The 11,732-nt window shown below is 39.4% G+C and overlaps 1 protein-coding gene across 2 annotated transcripts in view; it reads left to right on the top strand.

Annotated features, from left to right (window-relative positions):
* The window catches only part of LOC104868874 (BMP-binding endothelial regulator protein), a 221,046-nt gene that overhangs the window by 61,377 nt on the left and 147,937 nt on the right, over positions 1–11,732 (top strand). For both annotated transcript variants that reach the window (XM_010633862.3, XM_033760005.1), the window contains one exon: positions 10,977–11,059. In XM_010633862.3, the coding sequence (XP_010632164.1) occupies positions 10,977–11,059 (83 nt within the window). The remainder of the gene's footprint in view (positions 1–10,976; positions 11,060–11,732) is intronic.

Here is an 11,732-nt window from a genome sequence, read left to right as displayed (position 1 = left end):
GGCTTACCATGGGCTCACCATAATTCCCCCATCTCTCTTTGATAGCATGAAGAGTGCTAGCAACTCATCCTGCATCAGCCAAGGAACCTCTGTCTTAGGCAGCAGAAGTCTTCCATCTCCTTACCTGTCATCAGTCTCAGGGCTTATGTCCCAATACGACCTGTCTTAGGTTGGTAGACAGAAGCTTCCATCCTTACCCATCACTGGGTATCCCAAGGTGGGGGAATCTAAGCACACCGAGCCTCAGCCAAGTAAATGGCTACGTGTGTTGTATCATCATCCAAAGAAGCCTGTACAGCCATAGCTAAACGCTCATATTTAAACTGGGAACGCTTCCAGCATCGATATGAGCAGTAACCCAAAATACATAACCCAATCATAACAGCAATAACAATAAGCCATATAACAATCCAAGAAGGTGAAAACATCTTTTTCAAATTTTCCCAAACTTCTGTAGCAAAATCTAAATCAAGCCGGATAGAATTGGCATGAACACCAGACAAGATCTCAATGTCCAATGACAACTGATTAGTTGCATTTAGAAATGTTCGATTCCAAGACCCTTGCAACAATGACAAAAGTCTTCGGACTTCCTCAGAATGGTTTTTGACAGGAAAGGGAGTAAGGCAGAGCTGTTGAAACTGGGATCACAGTCCAATCGAGTATGCAACCACAATCCTTCAACTTCTTCATTTAATAAGTCAATTTGTTGCTGAAGTATAGCCAAACCTGTTCCAATGTGAGGGTTGATGCGTTGTTGAGTTTGTAGAGCCATGGTTGTAGTGTTTTGAAGATCATTGATGGTAGCTGCGTTCTGTAAAGTTCCTGTTAACGCCACTGTGGAGGTGATGGCAGACACCAAGGCTATGATGCCAGCGATGATGCCCGCCACCACGGCACCTGCCACTCTTTTCCTGTGAGAAGGGGAAGAAATCTGTGCTCAAACAACAGCGGAGAAATGGTTAGAAGTATTCAAAGGAATCCACACCTGAATGGGAATTTGGAAGACGGCCATGGCAAGTCGTCCATGACGAAACACAAAAGATTGATACATTCTTGTCATCTTACAATACATATAACAATTACAAATACAAAGAACCATCAAAACTACAATGATCACCAATACAAGAGCAAACACCGCAGAAAAATACTGTTCAATGGCAATACCGAAATGTTGGCCTGAGGAAAACGTGAATCTGTGTACCAAAGTCCTACAAACAAGCTTAAATCCAAGTGATTAGTCCAAAAACTTTTGAGATGTGTCATTAAATGGTCTTTCTTGAGGTATAGTAACATAGCACCTCTTCCATAAAGTAGTAGTACTGCTTATTTTTGTTTCTTCACACAAAGGTAATGATTGTGGAGCTTACTGTCCCATGATACTGGATGTAGATTTGTCAGGATGATCCACATGAGGAACCAATCTCTCTGGTAACAATCGAGCTCCATCATGTTCCTGTGAGAAAACACAAACATATCCTCGGCCCCATATTAAAATGGGGTCAGGTCCATATCATTGACCAGTTAAGGGATCTCTATTTTACCAAAGTATATGGAGAACCTTGTGGATGCCAGAATCTTTCTGCTGCGGAATGGCCATGCTTATAAATTTGCAAAAAAATTTAAAATATAGGTAGCATGATTTAAATCATTTCTGGGTGAAGAGGAGTACAATTCCCCCTTTTTTATTTTTTGTAGTTGCACCTTTAATAGTAGGGAACAGGGGAGAATACCTGGATCAAAAGGTTATTGTCATAAACAATATGTTGGAAAACCTGCATAATTAAACAACATGAATAAATTTTATATACCAGAGAAGTAGCAATAATAATTATACTTATATGAAATCTTAGGATTTACTAAAAAAGGCTTCCAGGGGTGATATTTCAAATCAAAGTTTTAAATACAAAAGGTGTCTTATGTTGCTTAATCATCCCAAGTTTCCGATGCTCTTTATCCTACAGTTATAGATTTGGCTAGATTCCATGGGAAATCAATGTCATAGCCTCTCAACACAACAAGGTGGAAAGGCAGCAACTGTAAGGGGATCACACTGAGAATGCCTTGCAAGCAGTCCACTGAGTGAGGCACCTTGATCATCCGCTTCGTGTTCTTAATGGTCTCAGTATCCTCCTTATCGCAAATTACAACAGGGCGACCCTGCCGGGAGACCACCTGCTGATTCAGTTTAAAGTATCCTTTTTCTGCTTTTAGATTGCTACATCTTAATATTTGACTGGCTGCCAATAGAACAGTATTAACCTAAAAGAGCAAGTTAACCCTATAATTACAGTATAAAACAATGGACAAGAAGTGTTACCAAAACTAGTTTTCACTAACAGCTGACTGTCACAGAGCAGAAGTGTGAGCAACTCCTAGGCTGGAGCAAAAGAAGCCAAACAATGTAAGACAAAGACTTATGAAAACCAAACCAAAAGAAAAACCAGGGATTCTGTCAGGGAATCTCCTTAATCTCCTGTTCCAAAACCAGAAGAACGCTCTGACCAGAGGGTCTTGAGGAGGGGAAAAAATCAACCTCCCTCCCCATAAACAGAGAGACAGAGTTCCCACCAGAGGGGCAAAGAACCTCTCTGGCCCATGCTGTGGGGAGTCCACTAGCATGTCTGTCTGGACCTCCCTCCCTCCAAAATGATCCGGATCACAAATTACCAGTTCAGACATTAACAGGAAAAGAAAGACACAGAAGCAAAGAAAAGGAAACCAAGGACAAACTATTTCTACAAATTCTAATAAATTACACAATTGCTGGTGCCCTGCTCTAGCACCACCGACACACAGTAGATCTTCAAGCATATGTACAAAAAGCATGCAACTCTTGCCAGCTCCCATTTTTTAATATTTTTTTTTCTTTTTGTTGAGATCTCCTTTTTAGTGGGAGTTTTGAGAGCAGTATTTAAGAGTGCCCAATAGGAGAATAAGCTCTCCGGAAACCTATCAGGATTGGAAGTCAAGGCCTTCTGCAGCTGTTTACCTACTCTTCCCCAGACCTCTCGATTAATCTCAGCCTCGTCACACAACCATGGATGAACCTCATCCAATATTTTCACAAATTCTTCCAATTGAGCCTTCTTAACTTTAGCCCCTTGTACTTTTAGCAACTTCTGTGTAGAGTTGCCTACATAATCTCTAGATTCCATTTGACCCATACTTTAACTAAGAATTTGAGGGCTTACACCCCTTGTTACTACTGCCGTGATCAGGACTAACGTCCCCTGTCTCTCATCGGCGGCCCTTACTTCAACTGCCGTGATCAGGACTAACGTCCCCTGTCTCTCACCAGCAGCCCATTCCTTTTTTATTGCCGTGATCAGGAATACCGTCCTCTGTCTCTCACCGGCAGGTACTTTCTTTATGGCCCTGATCAGGACTATCGCCCCCTGTCTCTCATCGGCTGCACCCTCTTCTACAACATTTCCCTCCACTGCCGTGATCAGGACTATCGTCCCCTGTCTCTCATCGGCTGCACCCTCTTCTACAACATTTCCCTCCACTGCCGTGATCAGGACTATCGTCCCCTGTCACTCACCAGCAGGAGCCGCGGGGATCAGTCGCGGTTCTTATTGTAGTGCCCTGGATCGCAGGGCGCTCTCCTCGATGTCCTTCTTACTCGGGTCCCTGTTTGGGCACCACTTGTCGCGAGCCACAATGTCAGAATCCTGCCAGCAGGTCCCAAACCCGAGGGAAGAACAACAGGAGAGCAGTTTCACAGGAGCCACAAATCCTGCCAGCAGGTCCCAAACCCGAGGGAAGAACAACAGGAGAGCAGTTTCACGAACTTAGTTCCAGGCTCATGCTCTACCTTAGCAAGGCCCCATTTATTTTTCAGGGTGGGGTATATGGTATATATAGAGAATGGCATCTTGTCTGTTTTCTATTTCTGTGGTTGCAAAATAGCTATTTACTGCTGCATATTAGTTAATTTAAACATTTAATAAGTACCTATTACAAACAAGCACTGTAAGGGGGCCAGAAATTCACATTGTGCTTGGAGAAAGACCACAGAAGCACACCTGGAGAGGATTCAAAGGCTCTTCTCAGAGGCCATGACCTCAAACTGGGTCTTAAAGGGTTAGTTAAGCAGGTAGGAGTAAGCCAGGATGACTGATATCTGTGTGCAGAGGGAGGAGATGGAGAGAATGGATATAATTTGAATTTTCCAAGAAGGACATGGCACTGTGAAATCTTTGGGTGAGATCTTCCTGGAGGAATTCTGGATGTAGTTGACACTTGGAGGGAGCAACAGTTTGACAGCAGCAGGAAAGATGAAAAGGTGCATGGGGCTAGACCAGGTCTGATACATTCAGCCCTCCAGATAGTCAGTCTCTGAATCCATACATTCAACCAATCACAGATGGAAAATATATGGAAAAATCCATCTGCCTGTATATATACAGACTTATCACTGTTTCATAAACAATAGTGCCCATTTTCTCCTCCTTACCAAACTGGTACAATATAACAAATGTTTCATACCATTGACATCATATATGATATTATAAGCAATACGCAGATGATTTAAAGCATATAGGAAGATATGCATCAGTTCTGTGCAAATGTGATGCCTTTTCCTGTAAAGGACTTGAGCTGATTCAGATATCCTGGAACCAACCCCTTTAGGTGTCTTACTGAGATATGACTGTCTATGTCAGGTAGTTTAATTTTAAAGTGAAGGTCAGTAGTTATCTGTCCTGGCTACATATCAGATGACCCTTCCACTTCCTGTTTCTGGAGATGCTGATCCAGGTGCTTTGAAGAAAAAAAAACTGTAGGTAGAACACAGTCCACACTTTAGCTAGGTGAACACCATTTGTCACTGATGGAGTTAAGGCATGAGAACAACATAATAAAATCTGGACTTACCAAGTCCACTGATTCCAGAGAAAGATGGCTTCATGGAGCCTCCAGGAATATCTAGGAAAAAGATTCAGCAAGTCTTTTGTAACTTCCAGGTAAGAAATAGCTAGCAGTCTAGCTGAGGCCAGCATGGAGAGCATGGAAACATGGAACAAAGCATCCAGAAGAAAAGTGGGTTGAAGGAAGGAAAAGATGGTCAGGATGCCATAGAGAGGTCTATAAAATAAAGACTGTGCATCTATCCATTGGGCACTCAGAAGGTAGGTGCAGACTAAGAATGTGAGTTTCATTGTGATATTGGATAGTAGTACTAGTCAGCTTCCCATCACTGGGATGCCATACCTGACAGTCACAATTTAAGTAGCATAGGTTCAACTTGGCTCCTGGTTTCAGAGGATCCAGCCCATGATGCCTGGCTCCAGGGAAGGAACATCATGGTGAAAAGGCATGGTGGAGCAAAGATGCTTAGCTCTTGGAGGCTGGGAAGCAGAGCAGAGAACAGTGCTGAAGAGGAAAGAGTGAGGGGATATATATATATATATAGTATCCACGGTTATGCCCCAGATACACTGAGATGTGTGTTCCTTCAGTTTCCTGGGTGGATCTCAGAGTTGGTAAAGTTGACACAGTCAAGCTCAATCATCACAACAGCTGCTCCACGGAAGCCAGATAGTCTTGGTTTGAGGTCTTGGACCTGCATACAGAGGGCACAAGTTCTTCGTGAAAGTAACTGAAGGCCCACAGTGGATTCCTAGGAGTGAGGGAGAGGACTCAAACAGCAGGGTGGAGCCACACTGTGATGGCTGTAGGTGCAGGGGTAATTAGTAACCAAAAAATTCAGTTCTCTCCTCTTAGGTCATGTTAGTCAGAAAATTGAGACAATTTAGAATAAAAGGGTGGAACTAGTGATATGCAGAGCTTGATAGAAAGTCAGTGCCTTTTTTATAGTCTTGATGATATTTAACAGTTATTTTAAGAACAGAATGATGAAATTGTATTCTCTATTCCTTGGGATAATGTGGCCATTGAGAAAAGGTTGTGTCTATAGCCATACCACCCTGAACATGCCTGATCTCATCTGAAAAATGGTTGCTACTAATAGGAAAAATTTGTTTATGACCTAACTGTAGCTTTGACTAATTCCTGCCCTTCCTGTTGCGAATACCACATTCTTTCTGAGTGGACTGACTGAGCAGAGCTATTCTATAAGTCTTTGGATGCTAAAATTGTACTATATGTATGAGTTCTTTCTCACCCTGAAATATGTAATATAAAAGAGCTAATGCATACAAAAGGAAAGTGTCACTAGTCCAGATCATTTATGTGTTGTTTCAGGTGTCATGAGATCTCTGCAGCATGGCTTATTTTTATTTATTTTTTCCTCATTAAATTTATTGGTACTTTTTAGGTGTATGGTACAGTTACATTTATCTTTTGGATCTTGTACCTTTACATGACAGGTCTTGGTTCTCATTTTTTCCCCATACCCCTGCCCTCCCTTCACCGCCTCCACCCTTCCCTATTTACAAAGCCTTTGTTTCCATTTTTCCTTTTCTCATATTTTTTTCTTTTCCTTTCTTTCCTTTCCCTTAACCTTCCCACTTCCCCCACTCCATTAGCTCTTTTCTTCCTATTTCACATTATCAATTATAATTTGTGAACTTTATTTACACTTTTAGTTTTTCACACTGGAGAAACCATTTGATATTTACACATGTTCTATTTATTTCACTTAAGAGTATGGACTCAACATGCATCCATTTTCCTATTAAAAACTCTAGTTTCTCATTCTTTACGGCTGAGTAGTACTCCATTTTATAGAAAAACCACATCTTCTTTATCCAGTCTCCAGTTGATAGGGACTTGAGCTGTTTCATGGGTGCACATATATTGCTGTGGTATGATTCTTTTAATTCTTTTGGAAAGATACCCAGCTGAGAGATAGCTAGGGCAAATGGAACTTCTAATCCTAGTTTTTGCAGGATGGTTTAGATCAGGGCATCTCAGCCTCAACACAGCTGACATTTTGGAAGAGTTCACTCTCAGGTGTACCAGTGTCCCTTTTCTCCCAGTTGTTACAACCAAAAATGACTCCTAAAGTTGTCTAAAGTCCCCCAGGTCAGGGCAAGGGTGGAAGATAAAATCATTCTTGGTTGAGAATTTCTGGCTAAGTCTATTTTAATGATTCTATCAGAAAACAACCTCTTCCTCCTGTTGGAGGACTAATGACTTCATTGAAGCTGTGGATTTGCAAAAGTGCTTTACCACCAGAAGAAAAGCAATGAATGTTGGTGATTTTTTCTTGTAGAAAGTTTATTTGAAATGCCTAAAGAAACAGGACATCTGCTTTACTGATTGCTATGTGTTTACCTGACTGTTATCCCCCTGCATTATGTTCTTACTCTTGCATTTAGTTACTAGATTTGTTACCACTTAATTTTAAAAGGACAGTGTTAACCATATTCCTGGACCACTGAGTCCTCAATGCAAAGTCAAATGACCAGTTTAGATCTGGGTGTAAATGTGTGGATTTCACATGGAACCTAGTTCAAGTGTTCATTTCATACCTGATTCTCCCTAGTTTTGAACATTTTTGATTTTCTGTGTAAATATTTTCATCTGGGAAATGAAGGAAATAAGTTAAACAGGTTCCCCAATGGTCCACAGGCCATGACGCTGTTCTATAACAAAATAAATGCAGAGAGCAAATATAAGAAGACTTTAACATAATTAAATAGGGCTTCAACTAATTCGACTAATTCCTATGTGTATGGCATATAATAATAAGATGAGCTTATATTTGAGTAAATAAATTCAGTGTTTTAACAAGTTAATTTTATTATACTTTAGAAATTATTGGTTTGCATTGGATCAGAAAAAGAACAAACAAACAAACAAAAAAACAATCTGGTCTTTCACTGGAGGTATACCATCTTGGAAACCCTGTCTGCAAATATTATGAAAAATTTTCTCTGCCTCTTTCTACGCCGACCAACAAAGATTAAATTTTCCGTCTGTAGTGTAATTAAGAAGGGGAAATATAGTGCTTGTTTACCTATTGCACCATAAAGTTGGTGGCAAATAGAGATTGTTACAAGGAAATTTACAGAAACTAAGAGGTCATTTATTGCTCTAATACATATAAATTTCTCTTTTTATATCCTCATAGTGCTCAAATTAGTGTCCCTTGGCCCATACTTCTTCCCCGGTTTCTATGGATTTTATGCTACACTTCCTCCTCCACCTAAATAAAAGGCAGAGTCATTGACTGCCCTATTAGCAAGGAAAAAAATCACCCTTTCTTTAAGTGTTTTTTTTTTTTTTTATTGAGTTTATTGGTACATTTAGGGATACAGTACAGTTACATTCATTGTTGGGATCATGTACCTTTACATGGCAAGTCTTGATTCTCATTTTTTTCCCCTTACCTCTGCCCTCCCTTCACCCCCTCCTCCCCTCCCCATCTACAAACACTTTATTTTCATCTTTTCATTCTCTCACATTTTTTTCTTTTCCCTTTTTGTTCTTCCCCTACGTATCACACCTTCCCTACACCTTTAGCTCCTTTCCTCCCATTTCTAAATGTCAGTAATCTTATTAGAATCTTATGCATTGTTGCAGAATATTCACACCAGGGAAACTATTCGGTATTTACACATGTGGGACTTATTTATTTCACTTAGGAGTATATCTTCAATATGTATCCATTTTCCTATGAATGAATCTATTCTCTCGCTCTTTATGGCTGAGTAATATTCCATTTTATAGAAAAACCACAACTTCTTTAATCCAGATGTTGAAAATATATATTCAGAAACTCTTTGAAGGCATTTCAAATTTACTTGGACGTAACATGAAATGGATTAGTTCTCTAATTTCTCTGCCTCCATCTCTTTTTTTTCCTCCCATTGAGTTTATTGGTACATTTTAGGTATACAGTACAGTTACACTCATCATTGGGATCTTGTACCTTTACATGACAGGTCTTGGTTCTTATTTTCCCCCTTGTCTCTGCTGTCCCTTCACCCCTTCTTCTCTTCCGCATTTACAAACACTTTATTTCCATTTTTTCATTTTCTCATATATTTTTCAATTATTACCTTTCCCCTGCTCTTTCCACTCTCCTTACACCTTTGATCCTTTTCTTCCTATTTCACATTGTCTATTATATCATTAGGATATTATGTACTGTTATAGTTTTTTACACCAGAGAAACTATTTGGTGCTTACACATGTGTGACTTATTTATTTCACTTAGGAGTATAGGCTCAATATGTATCCATTTTCCTATGAATGAGTCTAATTTCTCATTATTTATGACTGAGTAGTATTCCATTTTATACAAAAACCACATCTTTGTCTAGTCTCCAACTGATGGGCAGATGGGCTGTTTCCAAGTTTTAGCTACTATAAACTGTGCTGCTATAAACATAGGTGAGCATATATTACTGTGATATGATTCTTTTAATTCTTTTGGAAAGATACACAGCAGAGGGATGGTTGGATCAAATGGAACCTCTAGTCCTAGTTGTTTGAGGCATCTCCATATTTATTTCCATAGTGGTAGCACCAGTCTGCACTCCCACCAACAATGGAGTCACTTACTACCTGAATAAGCCTTGTCAATGGGTCAGACATGCATAGAGTGTGTTGACTGTAAGTGTGTTTGTAGTGTAAAATTTATGCTAGCCAAAATTGTCTTATATTCATTTTCCTTGTCAAAAATTCACTGTGCTCATCCTCAGTTTGGCATCCTTGTTTGTAGTGTACTGAAAGTTTTTGTGGTCCAACATTTTATCTATGTAACACTCCATGCAAATGAAATTAAAACATATATAGCAATGGCATTTCCCTAATATGTTTCCAATCTGCTGTGCACTTTGGTAATTTGTTTTGTAGTAGTGGAGAGCAGTGTTACTTGGCTCTCTGCATTTATTCATAATTTTTTGGAACTCATATCATGGCTCTGGTTTTATTAAAATATCTATTGACCATTTCTGAAGTCCTTTATTATTCTGCTTGTGTGAATTAAGGTTTGTACCACAGTGGTATCTGAAAGAACCCATGGGAGGTGAGTCTATGATGTCTTCTGTCTTGTACAAGAAAAGCCAATGTGAAATGAAATTGCTTCACTAGCCAGAAGCCCATCATTGCTGCTGCAAGGCAGCCCTTTAATTTCTGCATGGTCTTTCCTGTGTATTCTTACTTCTATAATTTTTGAATTAAGCATTCCAGACTTATATTGGTACTTCTCTTTGCCCAGTGGACAAGGATACAGTATCTCCTAAGGACAGTGGGTTCATCTTCTTAAAAAATATAATTCATAGTGTGGAAGGTGTGATTTTTACACACTGAATCAGGATTGTGCTCTGTTCTTCACATCATTATTTGTTTGATTCCTTTCTTAAATTAACTGGCTTGTTCCCTCTTTTGAAGATACCTGCTTTTTGCCAATGAACAGGTATGACTTTTGTTACACAGACAGGCAATAACCCATATATGTGTAGTTTCAGATTTGTTTACTTTATTAGCTATATGTAAAATAAAAGTGAAATGGCTAGCCATTGGTTTTAGAGCTGATAAGTCTTGGAAGGTTTTATTTTGTAAGGACAGTAGCTCTTCAAGCGTCTTAGAGAGGAATAGAATTTGCAGTCATTTCCTCTATTTTAATTTATGCATTTATTTCCTACCATACTTAAAATTTCCCTCTGATCTTCAGCAATTTTGAGTTCATTTAATCTTCTGTGAAATCATCTTTCATAGTGGTGATTTAGTTCTGATATCTTTTACCTTTTTATAAGCATAAATGAAGTCATAATCTAAGACATTTTTACTAAGGGAGTTCATCAATCTGTGGTTTTCCATTAGAAAATATTGCCCATGAAGTGGATGGATTCAACAGAGAAAGAATTAATGTAAGCGAATGCAAAATTGATCCACAGAAGGCTTAGTTGTATTCTGAGGAGAATAGCCAAGGGTACAGTGGCAGTGGATCCTGTGATCACTAGTTTTGGTGTGGAGGACATAACTTCTTTTGCTCCAGATATAAAGGAAACCCTGTGCATTATTGGTCTGTCTTCTCACTTTTTTTTTTCATCTAGGTTGCACCTATGAAGGGAACACCTACAATAGCTCCTTCAAGTGGCAGAGTCCCACCAAACCCTGTGTCCTGCACCAGTGCCAGGTAAAGTCCATATAAAAGCAGCCCAGAGAGACTCTACAGCAGCCACTTTCAGCCAACCCAGAGTGAGACCCAAACAGACAAACATGAGAAACAAATGCAAATCCCACAGCATCTTTAAAGTTTATTGTGACATCACTATTATAAGACAGGTACAGGATGGATATCATGTAGAACTTGTTTTCAGAAACACAGTGAAATTGTCCATCACTGTTAAATTGTGTCTGGAAAAACTCCAGGAAGATGCATATATCCTTGGGGAAAATGCATGTCTACCTGTGAAATTATCTTTAAGCAAACGTGAATTCCTGTTTGCAGAAAGGAGGTATTATTAGAAAAATGTATTTTTCTTCTTTGATTTAGAAATATTTTGAGCAAAAGCCAATATGTAAACTATTAAATTGAAGCAATTAGTACACCATGACCTCAGTAACAGCAACTTAATAAATTTAGGAAGAACCAGTTTAGCATCTTCTAAGGAGCCCACAATGGCTCATCCTTGAGTATTACAACAATAGCAGTGGCCCCACATGGCACTGATGGCTGCAGGAACAGAAGATAATGCAATTAACCAGAGGAGGGAAGAACCCACATGTTCAAATTTGTCTTATTTCTCTATAGAAACATTCTGTTTAAGAAAATAATGCTTGTCTAATTTTAGTGTTACTTAAAAATC

The sequence above is a fragment of the Fukomys damarensis genome, unplaced genomic scaffold (assembly GCF_012274545.1).
Source record: "Fukomys damarensis isolate Sample0158 unplaced genomic scaffold, DMR_v1.0_HiC HiC_scaffold_38, whole genome shotgun sequence".
NCBI lineage: Eukaryota > Metazoa > Chordata > Mammalia > Rodentia > Bathyergidae > Fukomys > Fukomys damarensis.
This window is presented reverse-complemented; position numbering and strand designations above follow the sequence as displayed.